The 14,950-nt window shown below is 42.3% G+C and overlaps 1 protein-coding gene across 3 annotated transcripts in view; it reads right to left on the bottom strand.

The window, feature by feature from the left end:
• LOC115141366 (zinc finger protein 236-like) overlaps positions 1–9,916 on the bottom strand; it is a 98,877-nt gene extending 88,961 nt beyond the window's left edge. For 2 of the 3 annotated variants that reach the window (XM_029680155.2, XM_029680156.2), the window contains exons 1-5: positions 9,728–9,915; positions 6,064–6,197; positions 4,721–4,885; positions 4,163–4,341; positions 3,789–3,919 (exon numbers count right to left, since the gene is read on the bottom strand). In XM_029680155.2, coding sequence (XP_029536015.2) covers positions 3,789–3,919; positions 4,163–4,341; positions 4,721–4,885; positions 6,064–6,197; positions 9,728–9,779 — 661 coding nt within the window. In that variant the 5' untranslated portion in view covers positions 9,780–9,915. Of the gene's footprint in view, positions 1–3,788; positions 3,920–4,162; positions 4,342–4,720; positions 4,886–6,063; positions 6,198–9,727 lie in introns of all 3 variants that reach the window. The other variant, XM_065000142.1, reaches the window with a different exon arrangement.
• Between the last annotated feature and the right edge of the window lie 5,034 nt (positions 9,917–14,950).

Raw genomic sequence — 14,950 nt, 5'->3', positions numbered from 1 at the left:
GATTGCATCGTCTGTCGGCCTGTTGGGGTGGTTTGCAAACTGAAGTGGGTCTAGGGTGGCAGGTAAAGTGGAGGCGATATGATCCTTGACAGGTCTCTCAAAGCACTTCAGGATGACAGAAGTGTGTGCTATGGGATGGTAGTAATTTAGTTCAGTTACCTTCTTGGGTACAGGAACAATGGTGGCCATCTTGAAGCATGTGGGGACAGCAGACTGGGATAGGGAGCATTTGAATATGTCCATAAACACACCAGCCAGCTGGTCTGCAGCCTTGCGAGGGTTAACACGTTTGAATGTCTTACTCACAATGGCCACTGAGAAGGATAGCCCACAGTCCTTGGTAGCGGGCGCGTCAGTGGCGCTGTATTATCCTCAAAGCGGGCAAAGATGGTGTTTGTGTGTCTGTAAGCGAGATGTCGGTGTCCGTAACGTGGCTGGTTTTCTTTTTGTAGACAGTGTTTTCCTGTAGACCCTGCCACATACAATGTGGCAGGGTATATGTGTCTGAGCCGTTGAATTGCGACTCCACTTTGTCCCTATACTGACATTTTGCTTGTTTGATTGCCTTGCAGAGGGAATAACTACACTGTTTATATATTTCGGCCATATTCCCAGTCCTCTTTCCATGGTTAAGTTTTGCGTGAATGCCGCCATCCATCCATGGTTTCTGGTTAGGGTAGGTTTTAACCTTTCTAGGGTAGGGGGCAGTATTTTGACATCCGGATGAAAATCGTGCCCAAATTAAACTGCCTGTTACTCAGGCCCAGAAGCTAGGATATGCCTATGCATGGTAGATAGATGGATAGAAAACACTCAAGTTTCCAAAACTGTTAAAATAATGTATGTGAGTATAACAGAACCGATATGGCACTCAAAAACATGAGGAAAAGCCACCCAGGAAGTGGCATTCTTTTGAATTGAGTGTTTTTCATTGAAAGCATATCCACCATATAAATGGATGGGACCTGGATTGCAGTTCCTATGGCTTCCACTAGATGTCAACAGTCTTTAGACATTGTTTCAGGCTTTTATTCTGAAAAATTAGTAAGAATGACAACATTTTCTGAGTGGTTGCTCGAATGAACAAGAGCTTTTGCGCCAGCGACCGGGAGCACTCACCCCATCCTATTTATTTTGTATTGTACTATTTGGATCTATTCGTCTGCCTGTTGTGAACGCCATTAAGCCAGTGGATTACTGAACAAAATGCGCCAACAAAACAGAGTTTTTTGGATATAAAGAGGGACTTTATCGAACAAAACAAACATTTATTGTGTAACATGGAGTCTTGTGGGTGCAAATATGAAGATCATCAAAGGTAAGTGATTAATTGTATCGCTATTTCTGACTTTCGTAACTAATCTACATGGCTGGAAAATGTTTGCATGCTTTTGTAAGCGGGGCGCTATCCTCAGATAATCACATGGTATACTTTCGCCGTAAAGCCTTTTTTAAATCTGACACAGCGGCTGGATTAACAAGAAGTTAATCTTTAAGCCGATGTATAACACTTGTATATTTTATGAATGTTTATGAGTTTCTGTATTTTGAATTTGGCGCTCTGCAATTTCACCGGATGTCGGCCTGGTGGGACGCTAGCATAGTCACAGTGGGTACAACATCTCCAATGCACTTCCTTATAAATACACTCACAGAGTCAGCATATAGATCAATGTTATTCTCAGAGGCTGACCGGAACATTTCCCAGTCCGCGTGATCAAAACAATCTTGATTTAATTTTTAAATTTTTTGGATTCTAATTGGTCAGACCAGCGTTGAATGGTTCTAGTCACGGGTACATCCTGTTTGAGTTTTTGCCTATAAGACGGTAGGAGCAAGATGGAGTCTTGGTCGGATTTGTCGAAGGGAGGGCGAGGGAGGGCCTTGTATACATTGCGGAAGTTAGAGTAGCAGTGATCAAGTGTATTGCCCGTGCGAGTGCGGCAATTAATATGCTGATAGAATTTAGGTAGCCTTGTTCCCAAATTTATTTTGTTAAAATCCCCTGCTCCAATAAATGCATGGTCAGAATATATGGATTCCAGTTTACGTCGAGTCCAGTGAAGGTCCTTGAGGGCCGTCGTGGTGTCTGCTTGAGCGGGTATATACACAGCTGTGACGATAACTGACAAGAATTCTCCTAACATGCATGAATCCAAGGCTTTTGCGGTTACAGAAGTCAACAAATGAGAGCGCCTGGGGGGACACTGGGCCTAGGTTAACCTCTACATCACCAGAGGAACAGAGGAGGAGTAGGATGAGGGTACGGCTAAAGGCTATAAGAACTGGTCATCTAGAGCGTTGGGGGAACAGAGAATAAAAGGAGCAGATTTCTGGGCGTGGTAAGATAGATTCAGGGTATCATGTACAGACGTATGGTAGGGTGCGAGTACAGTGTAGGTAAACCTAGGCATTGAGTGACGATGAGAGAAGTTGCATCTCTGGATGCGCCAATTAAGTTAGGTGCACTCTCCGCATGTGTGGGGGATGGGACAACGGAGCTATCTGAGGCATGTTGAGCGGGACTAGGTGCTCCGAAGTAAAATAAAACAATGAGAGCTACCCTAAACAACAGTATACAAGGCATATTGACATGAGAGGCATAAAGCAATCGCAGGTGTTGATTGGGACAACAACGGGTAAGACAACAATGGGTAAACACCTAAGACAACAACAACGGGTAAATGGTTATGAATGGGCAAAGAGGGTCAGTTAGCTACACACAGGGCCTGAGTTCGAGACTGGGGCCGACAGATAAACAAAACGAAGTACTGTGTTAATGAACAGTCCAGAAGGCATCAGCCTTAGTAGTCAGTAGTCGTTACTACGCTAGGCGAGCGTAGAAAAGCTAGCGGCCAGGGCTAGCAGATGGGTCTTCACCGACATCCACGATGCAGAGGCCGGTTGAGAGCACATTGGCCGAATTACGTCAGCAGACAAGCAAACCAGTCGTGATGGATTGGCGGGCTGCCGTGTCGACAAAGGGTCCAGGCCGAATGGCAAGAGAGGTTGGGTAGTTGGTGTTCTTTGTTTGCTAGCCAAGAGATGGGCCTAGCTCGAGGCTAACTGGTGCTTGCTCCTGGACAAGGGCGATAGCCAAAATAGCCACTCGGTAGCAGCTAGCTTGCTGCGACGATCCGGTGTAATGGTCCAGAGCTTGCGACAAGAATCCGGAGATGTAGTGGGAAAAAAAGCAGTCCGATATGCTCAGGGCTGATATCGCGCTGTGCAGACTGGCAGGTATTATCCGGGCTAAAGCGGCTGGTGTCTGAGCTAAAGGTAAATGCCATTAGCAGTGGCTAACAAATTATCTGGCTAGCTTCTTATGGAGGTTCCAGTTATAAGGTCTAAAATAAATAGCAGATCCGTACCACGTTGGGTGAGGCAGGTTGCAGGAAGGTATATTTAATCAGAAAATGGAAAAAAAGAGATTGAAATGTATACAAAAAATGAAGAAAAAAAACAGAATATTTACACGAGACAAAAACAAACAAGTCTTTCCCATCTTGGATATCTTGATGAGAGGCAAGGATCATGGTAGAGACCCCTGGTGTCCAACAGTGATACATCATACTGACTGAGGCCATTATTTTATTTCATGCTCTCCATTTAATTCCCTTTCAAAATCAACAAATCCAAATCTTCTATAAAGCAGAACAAGCCTCGGTCGTGTTCATTAGGCATGAAACAGAAGAATACCAATTGAAACAGGGAGGGACTCATTTTAATTTGCTAAATGTTTTTTGATACGTGCCATAATGAACATGACCCAGCTGTCTTTTGCTTACCTGTGTGTATTCGTGTGTGTCGAACAAGCTGGCTGGGCTTTTTAAACGTCTTGCCACAGTGCTGACAGCTGTTGGTGAATCCACTCCGATCGATATTCTTCTTGTAGTTTCTGGAATTCGAACTGAGTGGCCTGACGGAAAAAACAAGTGCAGAGAAACAGAAATCAACCCAATGTGGAAACAGTCTTTGGTCAGGTTGTTCTTTTGAAACACAATTTAACTGGTGGTCCTCCAAATGAAAAATAGCAAACAGAAAGACACAGGGAGATAAGAGCACTCAATACACTTAGTAATGTGTTTGCTAAACAAGCACTTTGGACAACAGTATCAATCAACCCGAGACCCTCTGTGCTACTGTCCCCTCGCTCTCTAACCTCATCTTGACGTGGGTCTTGGTGTGCTCCTTGAGCTGGCCCGCCATCTTGAACTCCTTGCTGCAGGTCTTGCAGGTGTACACCTTGGCCCCAGACAGCTCTTTGCGATGCTCCTCCAGATGCAGCATGAGCTGACTGTGGAGAATGAACTCGTCGCCACACTCCGTACAGATCAGATTCTAGAGGACAAAGGGAAAGAACAAAGGGGGGGAAGAAATGAGAAGATGAGGTCACAGACAAGAGGAGGATGGAGAAGGACCACAATTCAGAAGACACGCATGAGTCGATCATACAAACGTCTTTGCGGTTTAGAAAGTTGTCACCTATATAAATGATGTATTATCATTATTATTATGAGGATGGTTGTGACCTGATGTGAAAACGTCCACAGATGTTTATTGATTAATTGAATTAATAAGATAATTAATAGTAGGCTAATCCACCAGCTACAAATTACATTTTTAGCTTCGATAAAAAACATATTTCCCAGCAGATTCAAGACAATTACATTTTTAAAATATGTTTCAATGGGTTCAATCATATCACTGATTGACAAACCTCCTCCTTCTCATGCAGCATGACATGAGACTTGAGACTGGCCACGCGGGAGAACTTCTTGTGGCACACCGGGCAGGTGGGGTTCGAGGTGGCATGTGTGGACTTGTGGAGCATGAGGTTGAACTCCACGTTAAACGTCTGAGCACACTGGTCGCACCGGTGAAGCTGGAAGGGAGGAAGAGAGAAAAGGCAGTTCATGAGTGAGTAAGTGAGCGAGTGTGCGCAAGTGAGTGACTGTGTGGGCTGCAGGTAGCCTAGTGATTAAGAGTGTTGGGCCAGTAACCGAAATCACCAAGCAGAGTGGGTGAAAAATCTTACGATGTGCCCTTGCAAGGCACTTAACCCTTATTGATCCTGTAAGTCAACCTGGTGGAGCATGAGTCTGCTAAATGACATAAAAGTTTTAAAAATTGTGAATGAGTAACTGAGTCCAACAATAACAGTCAAGCCAGTACATTTTCTCTTATATTATAATTTTCAGGTAAATGCCAGTTGGTCTGTTTGGCTGAAGGTCTTATTTCCTGGGTATATTTCTAATATATTTATTTCTTCAATAACTCTGTGTCAGTTGCATTTGCTTTCTAGTGCCACTACATTTATTTTTTTTTTTTTTAACCAGGCAAGTCAGTTAAGAACACATTCTTATTTTCAATGACGGCCTGGGAACAGTGGGTTAACTGCCTGTTCAGGGGCAGAACGACAGATTTGTACCTTGTCAGCTCGGGGGTTTGAACTCGCAACCTTCCGGTTACTAGTCCAACGCTCTAACCACTAGGCTACGCTGCCGTCCCTCATACACTGGGCTATTTGTCTTAAGAGGATGTTCCCTCGGTCTGTCTGACTGTTTGCTCACTGCCCTGCAAAGAGGCTCTCCCACTCTGACAGCTGAATAATGAATAGTAAACACAAACTTAAATCCACTCATACTGTATCTCTGTGGACAAGCTACAACTGTCATCTGAGGACAACTCATCCGTGTGTCAGGCAGAAACATCAGTAAAAGGACTAGGCCTATATGCTGGTACTTTTTGGGGTTCTTCACCTTAATCAACAATGGATGTAACATATATCTAATGTTTTCACATCCGGCACACCATTCATACATATACAAAATCAATCATGTGAGTGAAGGACATTTCTATCCATATCAAATGAGATCATTAAGGCAGGTCTGTACTAGCCCGGTCCCAGATGGGTTTATGCTTTTGCTTACTCCATTGTCAAGCTAAACATTGGCATGACAATTCCATAAGGAGTTGGCGAAAGAGACAGGCTGGAAAGACCTAGCCTGGGTGCCAGTGTTGTGTCAGACAGCCTAGTCTGGCCCTTTGCGCTATGCTTGCCTTGTCGTTGGCCTCATGGTCGCGCTGGTGCCTCTGTAGCTGGCTCTCAGTGGTGAAGCTCTGGGAGCAGACAGTGCACTTGTTGTCCTTGGAATCCCCATGGCTGTTGTCCTGCTTGGCTCCAGATATACCCTCTGTTGGCAAAAAGAGAGAGGGAGACAAAGACACTCATATTACCATGGTGTTCATAATTAGGTTACTTAAATGGTACCTGCAATTTCCCTAATGTTTTGGTCCACCAGCCTATTTCCCAGCAAATTCCAGTAAAATATTAGGTTAAGGATTTGCAGGGTTCTCTCCATGATTTTTTTTTAACAGGGTGGTGCTGCTATGTATGGAAACGGGGAGACCCGGAGGGGGGCAGCTTTTGAACAACAAACTGCCATTTCATGTAATCTAGAGAAAATAATGGCCTTATATGATAACACGGTTTTAAAATATATTTACATAGTGGTGCAGCCAGTCCACAAGGTGGCACAATAAACCCTGGGTTTGTATGCATTTTTCAGTCTGATTGATGTGTGGAAAGGAGATATTTCAAACTAAACTAATCCAAATAACAAACAGACAAGCAAAGTAATAGCCTAATAATCACATTTATTGTAATTTTCATACCTAAACTAAAAAGGTTAAGACAAGATGGTAGGGGCGACAGTTAGCCTAGTTGTTAGAGTGTTGGACTAGTAACCGAAAGGTTGCAAGATCGAATCTCCGAGCCGACAAGGTAAAAATCTGTCATTCTGCCCCGGAACAAGGCAGTTAACCCACTGTTCCTAGGCCGTCATTGAAAATAAGAATTTGTTCTTAACCGACTTGCCTAGTTAAATAAAGGTAAAATATAAAAAAATAAACAGAGCATCCACCAATATGTTTTGGTCAGGTAATGGGCAGGCCTACATAGGGTAACAGATATGGGCCTGTCCCAAATCACTACCAACCCCTTCCCCTTGGTACTAGCCTAATCTTTCAATGTTTGCAAATCTGAAGGGTCTGGATAGGTAGGGTCTGGATAGGTAGCCTACGCAGTGCAGTGGTGATGCTACCACCACATTGTACGTCAGACTGACCTTACAGATCTGCAAACATTGGAGGATTAGGGTGAGGGGCACAGGCTACAGAGCAAATATGGAGTTCAGTTTCAACAGTACGCACAACGCTCAAAATGATTTGTTATTTAAGTCTATGAAATTAGTGAACACCAGGGGCCACATGAAATGTCAGGGGCCATATTTGAATATCAGGGGGACGAGGAGTTCTTTCTGGATTGGGCCTACTTTTAACGACAACTGTTGCACTCAACTTGGTCATTTTGTATATATATGGGCCTGTATATTTTCTGGAACTACTACATGTGCCCAGCTCATTGATATAAAATTAGAGGTACACAAGTTGTTTTTGAAAGAGGTCACTGTAATTATATCTACAGACATTGCGCATGTTGCATGTAATGATCATATGAGCAGGTCATATGTCGTGGTGGTAGTAGGCTACATCACATGACTCCAAGTTTACTGTGACATTATGGTTTTTCTATCAATATTTGCACATAAAAGGGTTTCCACCACAATTGACCAAAAAATAACCCACCTTGTCTAGCGTATTGTTTTGTCAACATTGATTTGAAACATTTCATGTGTCTGAAGGTATGAACTCTGCCTTCCTGGCGTGCCCGGAGAGCAAATCAAGTGCCCTATAGGCCTAACTCTGACCAATCGGATGGCTAAGATTACAGTGTCTGCAGTAACATAGCAGGCGTAAAAGTAAGCTACAGAAAAGTCGATACTGTGAGATTTCAAAACTTTTAAAGACATTACTTGAGACTGTCAACAAATATATCAGAGCTGATGTTTTTGAGTGAGTCCTTGTTTTTACTCTGCACTGTCATCACCTTTTATAAGACATAAAATGTGGGTTCTTCCTTACTTCCACTACAACCAGCACTAAGTTGTAATGAATGACTAGGAAAGTGTATCGATAGGCTAGCATTATTATTAGCGGCTTGGGTCTTTATTTTTTATATCATGGAATATTTCACTCTGTTCATAGGAGTAACATGAATTTGTGCATGAAGCGGAAATAATGCGGTGTGACTCGAGTTTCAGCATCAACTGGAAGACTTGTCACTTTTTGGTCAGTGTCATAGGAGGAAAGGGAGTGTAGGGACGTTGAAAGGCAGACCCTCAGTCTTCTGCCCTCTCTTTCTCCACTGAGACTGACCAGATGCAGGCACCATCAGCCCAGTAAATTAAAAAATACAATTATTGAAATGTATGCTCACTCAGCTGTACCTCACAAGTAATACAACAACTGACTATTACTGGTGTGATCCTATAACTTACCTCAAATGTTGAAATATAAATATATATTCTTTTTTTTTTTAAATGATCCAAACAACAATGCATTGACAGGGCAATTCAAGCAATGTGGTGACAATATATTGGGCCTATAGGCTAGTGCACGAACCTCATTACTACAGTACTGTTTTTAAAACGTTAATGTTGCATAGGCTTACTTTTAAGTCATGTTCAAAACAAATCTGAGCGATAGATCTCACCTTGCATTTTGACACAGAAATGGTTGGTGACCACTGTAACACTGGTGTGTAATCATCAAACTGTTGAACGAAAACTAGCGTTTCTATTGGACCGATCAGCAAACAGGGATGGACCTACCTGAATCTGACCAATAGAAACGCTAGTTTTCTAGGAGTAATGATTACACACCTGATGGCATAGCTGGTTGGGAGATACTTTTTTAAATTTAACTAGGCAAGTCATTTTTACGCTAACTAGTTACCTTGGACGAGTTAGTAGGCTGTCAAAACTAAACATGACAAAATACCATAACCTGTACTATAGCTAGCTCTTGTCTAACGTTATTACTCTTACGATACTAGTTAACTACCAATTGACTTAATTCTGGCATAGGGATATTCGTTTTTTTTTTATTACACCTAGACAAGACAATATGCAGCTGGAGTGCATTGTTTCTCTGTGCTGTTACACCTGAGTTAGCAAGCTATCTAGCTAGCAACGCGTTAGCTAACTATAGGATAGCAACAAACTTAGCCACATGCAGAAAACCCATTCTCTTCTGATCACTCGACTTGGACGCTAACTAGCTAAACTAATGTTGGTTAGCTAGTTAACGGTTGTATTATAAGTCGCAAATGTGAATATCGTATCAAGCTGCAGCGAACCGAGAGCCTGGATGGTGAAACACTACTTTCCTGGTGGTTTGGCTAGCTGAGTGACATCTAGCTAGCGGTCTTCTCGCATACACAAATTAAAAACAAAGGCTAGCCTGTTAGCCAACTGCCAAGCACCAGCATGCTAACACATGAGTCAGAAAACCACTAACTGACGTTACCTAGCCAAATGCCCTATATTTGACGGGACACTACGAGAGCTGTTGCCTCACTGAATAGTAAATTAGACTGAATCGGGATAAGTAGAGCCACCGAAATGTTATTAATATCATTCCGCCTCAATCACCACTTTACAGCACAAAGCAATAGACACCCGCAATACTATATCCGGGGACTATATACACTATATTCAAGTGAGTTTATCTCAGCTACGCAAAAGCTTGTCCATTCATTATGAACTTGTGTAAACAGCATGGTCGCTGCCTTTTTTATTCGTGACATTTTGGAACTGATTACCTGTTCCGTCGTTGGTTTTATCCCTCAGTTTGCGAGGCCGGCCCCGCGGCATAGTTCCAGGTTTCAGGGCGGGTGTACTGTGAACGATTTGGGTTTCAAAATGGCGACTGCCTCACGACGAGCACCTCGCGGACACAGAAATCAGCGAACACATGAACACTTCAGTGCGGTAGTAGTGCACGTCGTGCTAGGCTACTTGTTGTGAGGCTCTGATGCATGGAGGAGGGAGACATCTAGCGTATATGTATGTGCATTGTCTAAAGGAGGAGCATGAGTGTCATCAAATTCTTTATAAGAATAGGGAATAAAGTCTATTTGATTTTTTTTATGTCCATTGACAGCATACAATTACGACTTTTATAAAGGAGGCACAATTCCTTTTCAAAATCATGCAAGAAAAAGCAATATTGGGCTACTATAGGATGGGGGAAGGCAACATTGAAGCATTAATACATGTATTGAGATGTAAACTCAGCAAAAAAAGAAACGTCTTGAGTTTATTTTCAGCGAACGTACATGTGTAAATATTTGTATGGACATAAGATTCAACAACTGAGACATAAACTGAACAAGTTCCACAGACATGTGACTAACAGAAATGGAATAATAAGTCCTTGAACAAAATCAAAATAAATAGTCAATATCTGGTGTGGCCACCAGCTGCATTAAGTACTGCAGTGCATCTCCTCCTCATGGAATGCACCAGAGTTGCCAGTTCTTGTTATGAGATGTTACCCCACTCTTCCACCAAGGCACCTGCAAGTTCCCGGACATTTCTGTGGGTGAATGGCCCTAGCCCTCAACCTACGATCCAACAGGTCACAGACGTGCTCAATGGGATTGAGATACAGGCTATTCGCTGGCCATGGCAGATCACGCACAGAACAAGCAGTATGGCTGGTGGCATTGTCATGCTGGAGGGTCATGTCAGGATGAGCCTGCAGGAAGGGTACCACATGAGGGAGGAGGGTGTCTTCCCTGTAACGCACAGCGTTGAGATTGCCTGCAATGACAACAAGCTCAGTCCGATGATGCTGTGACACACCGCCCCAGATCATGACGGACCCTCCACCTCCTAATCGATCCCGCTCCAGAGTACAGGCCTTGGTGTAACGCTCATTCCTTCGACGATAAATGCAAATCCGACCATCACCCCTGGTGAGACAAAACCGCTACTCGCCAGAGAAGAGCACTTTTTGCCAGTCCTGTCTGGTCCAGTGACGGTGGGTTTGTGCCCATAGGCGACGTTGTTGCCGGTGATGTCTGGTGAGGACCTGCCTTACAACAAGGCCTACAAGCCCTCAGTCCAGCCTCTCTCGGCCTATTGTGGACAGTCTGAGCACTGATGGAGGGATTGTGCGTTCCTGGTGTAATTCGGGCAGTTGTTGTTGCCATCCTGTACCTGTCCCGCAGGTGTGATGTTCGGATGTACCGATCCTGTGCAGGTGTTGTTACACATGGTCTGCCACTGCGAGGATGATCAGCTGTCCGTCCTGTCTCCCTTAGGCGTCTCACAGTAAGGACATTGCAATTTATTGCCCTGGCCATATCTGCAGTCATCATGCCTCCTTGCAGCATGCCTAAGGCACGTTCACGCAGATGAGCAGGGACCCTGGGCATCTTTCTTTTGGTGTTTTTCAGAGTCAGTTGGAAGGCCTTTTTAGTGTCCTAAGTTGTCATAACTGTGACCTTAATTGCCTACCGTCTGTAAGCTTTTAGTGTCTTACAGGTGCATGTTCATTAATCGTTTATGGTTCATTGAACAAGCATCGGAAACAGTGTTTAAACCCTTTACAATGAAGATCTGGGAAGTTATTTGGATTTTTACGAATTACCTTTGAAAGACAGGGTCCTGAAAAAGGGACGTTTCTTTTTTTGCTGAGTTTATATAGGGATTGATTGTTTATATACATATATATATTAGGGATTGATTGTTTATATATTAAGGGTATGTGTGACAAGGAATATGTACCTGTTCATAGTTGTTTATTAGGAACAGAAACTATATTAATTATCGGATGCTGTGAAACAAACAAAAATTGTCTGTCATTGTATGTTGTCACCTTGTTGTATTCCCCCTTTCCATTTTCAAAGGGACCACAATGGAAATAAGCTGTTAAACTGTATTGTGTTATCCTTGGTAATTGTATGTGGAGGCGGCACCAGCTGGAGCGCCCTTATGTAGGGATTTTTCAAATTGTCAAATAAATTCAATCAATCAACGGTCTCTGTGACCTGGCACAGTAAAATAGGTTTCAAAAGTTACTGGCTAGAGAGGTATACTACGAAAGAAGCTAGATTTCCTCAGGCGTTTATAAAGCTAGCCATCTTCATGTAGCTTCACATTCCCGCTCAGGCTTCATCTGTTCTACAACCGTGAATATTGCTCGTCAGCCTGCCGCTTGCAACTGGGCGCGCGTGTCGCACGGGGCTGGTCGAACTCTGTCCTACACAATATAAATATAATTACTATTGTGATGCATAATTGCCATGGTTTACTATTGTGATGCATAGTTGCCATGGTAATTGTCAATATCCAGTCAATGAACGTTATGGACAATGTACTAATACTACAGATTCAAAATTGGCCAACAAATGCTTACAGCTTTCTCATTATGACAGCATGATCTCCCAAGCAACTATGGCATTCCAAACACACAACAAATGGAAATAATTGTTTTTATTATTTAACCTTCATTTTATCAGGGAGTCATACTGAGATCAAGGTCTATTTTACAAAATTAAATAGATTACAGAAAATACACACATCAAAATATCAATACAAAATGCAAGCAGAAAGAAAAACATGGTCATGAAAAAAAAACATTAATCCGTAACAAGGTCCTCAAATTTAAAAACACTTTGAAGATTGTTCCATAGATAAGGTGCAAGAAAACTAAAAGCTGATTTTCCTAACTCAGTAGAGACCAAAGGAATATCCAGAATTAGCCATCCCTGAGATCTTGTGTGGTAACTCCTACTGTATGTCCAAAGTTTAGTAATGAAGTTAGGTACAGTGGGATTTTATAAAATGGATTTAGAAATTAAAACACAGCAAGGTATCAACCTAAGTGACATCAATGAGGGCCAACCAACTTTTTGTTAGAGAATGCAGTGATGAGTACTAAAATTGTTGCCCGTAATAAAGTGCAGTGCGCTATGATAAACTGCATCTAGCGGCTTTAATGAAGTGGCAGCTGCGTTCATATAGATGATGTCGCCGTAGTCTAGGACTGATAGGAACGTCGACTGAATAATCTACTTTCTACTATTTAGATAGAGGCAGGACCTATTTGTTTAGAAGAAACCCATTTGTGTTCTCAGCTTTTTAACTAACTAATCGATATGCTTTTTAAAAGACAGCTTTTCATCTATCCAGATGCCCAGATATTTGTAATCACGGACACAATCCATATGGACACCATCCAAAGTACTTATGGTTAAATCATCAGACTTGTTTTTTTGATGCTCTAGAGAACAACATATACTTAGTTTTACCTGCACTCAGTACAGGTCCAGATTTCAATTTTTACAGAAAAGTCAATATTGTTAATGTGAACAGTAAAAAGTACAGGACAGAATCAACCCATGAGGGACACCTTTCGTAATATCCTGGAAAGCTGATTTAATACCATCAGTAGCAATACATTGAGTTCTGTCTGTCAAAAACCTCTGAATTAGCAGTGAATGATCAACAGTATCAAAAGCCTTTGACAGGTCAATGAAGAGGGCAGCACAATGTTGCTTTTTATCCATACAGTTAAACACATCATGTATAACCAGGAAAGCAGCAGAGGTAGTACTTAGATCTGATCTAAAACCTGTCTGATGTACATTTAGAATACATTTCAAAGATAAGAAAGATCTTAGCTGAGAATTAATCAGGGATTCTAATATTTTAGCTAGGCAAGAAAGTGTAGAAATAGGCCGATAATTATTTAGGTCACACGGTTGTGAAGGGGGAGTACATGGGCCGCATTCCAAACCTTGAGGATAGCACCAGATATAATCAACAGATTAAAAACATGGGTTAATGATTCAGCAATCGGGGTGCAAAGCATCACTTATCCCAATCTTCTCAGTTATGATGTCAGAGACAGACAGGAATGGCTTAGGCAGGGAAAATGAGGAATCTACACTTCGGTACATTTACTGTTATTTAAAATTTAGAAGGATCACCATCAGAATGAGAGATAGAGATTCAAAAGTAGCTTAATTTAGCTTTCTTAATCAAGACAGTACAGTTGAAGTCGTAATTTTACATGCACTTAGGTTGGAGTCATTAAAACTCGTTTTTCAACCACCCCTCAAATTTCTTGTTAATAAACTATAGTTTTGGCAAGTCGGTTAGGACATCTACTTTGTGCATGACACAAGTAATTTTTCCAACAATTGTTTACAGACAGATTATTTTACTTATAATTCAAGTCCGGTGGATCACAAGTTCACATACACTAAGTTTACTGTGCCTTTAAACAGCTTGGAAAATTCCAGAAAATTATGTCATGGCTTTAGAAGCTTCTGATAGGCTAATTGACATCATTTGAGTCAATTGGAGGTGTACCTGTGGATGTATTTCAAGGCCAGCCTACAAACTCAGTGCCTCTTTGCTTGACATCATGGGAAAATGAAAATATATCAGCAAAGACCTCAGAAAACCAATTGGAGACCTCCACAAGTCTGGTTCATCCTTGGGAGCAATTTCCAAACGCCTGAAGGTACCACGTTCATCTGTACAAACAAAAGTATGCAAGTATAAACACCATGGGACCACGCAGCCGTCATACCGTTCAGGAAGGAGACACGTTCTGTCTCCTAGAGATGAATGTACTTTGGTGTGAAAAGTGCAAATCAATCTCAGAACAACAGCAAAGGTCCTTGTGAAGATGCTGAAGAAAAAAGGTACAAAAGTATCTATATCCACAGTAAAACGAGTCCTATATCGACATAACCTGAATGGCCGCTCAGCAAGGATGAAGCCACTGCTCCAAAACCGCCATAAAAAAGCCAGACTACGGTTTGCAACTGCACATGGGGACAAAGATCGTACTTTTTTAGAGAAATGTCCTCTAGTTTGTTGAAACAAAAATAGAACTGTTTGGCCATAATGACCATTGTTATGTTTGGAGGGAAAAGGGGGAAGCTTGCAAACCGAAGAACACCATCCCAACTGTGAAGTATGGAGGTGGCAGCATCATGTTGTGGGGTGCTTTGCTGCATGAG

This window comes from Oncorhynchus nerka, linkage group LG14, assembly GCF_034236695.1.
Source record: "Oncorhynchus nerka isolate Pitt River linkage group LG14, Oner_Uvic_2.0, whole genome shotgun sequence".
Lineage (NCBI taxonomy): Eukaryota > Metazoa > Chordata > Actinopteri > Salmoniformes > Salmonidae > Oncorhynchus > Oncorhynchus nerka.
The sequence above is the reverse complement of the archived record's forward strand: the minus strand, read 5'-3'. Positions and strand labels throughout refer to the sequence as shown.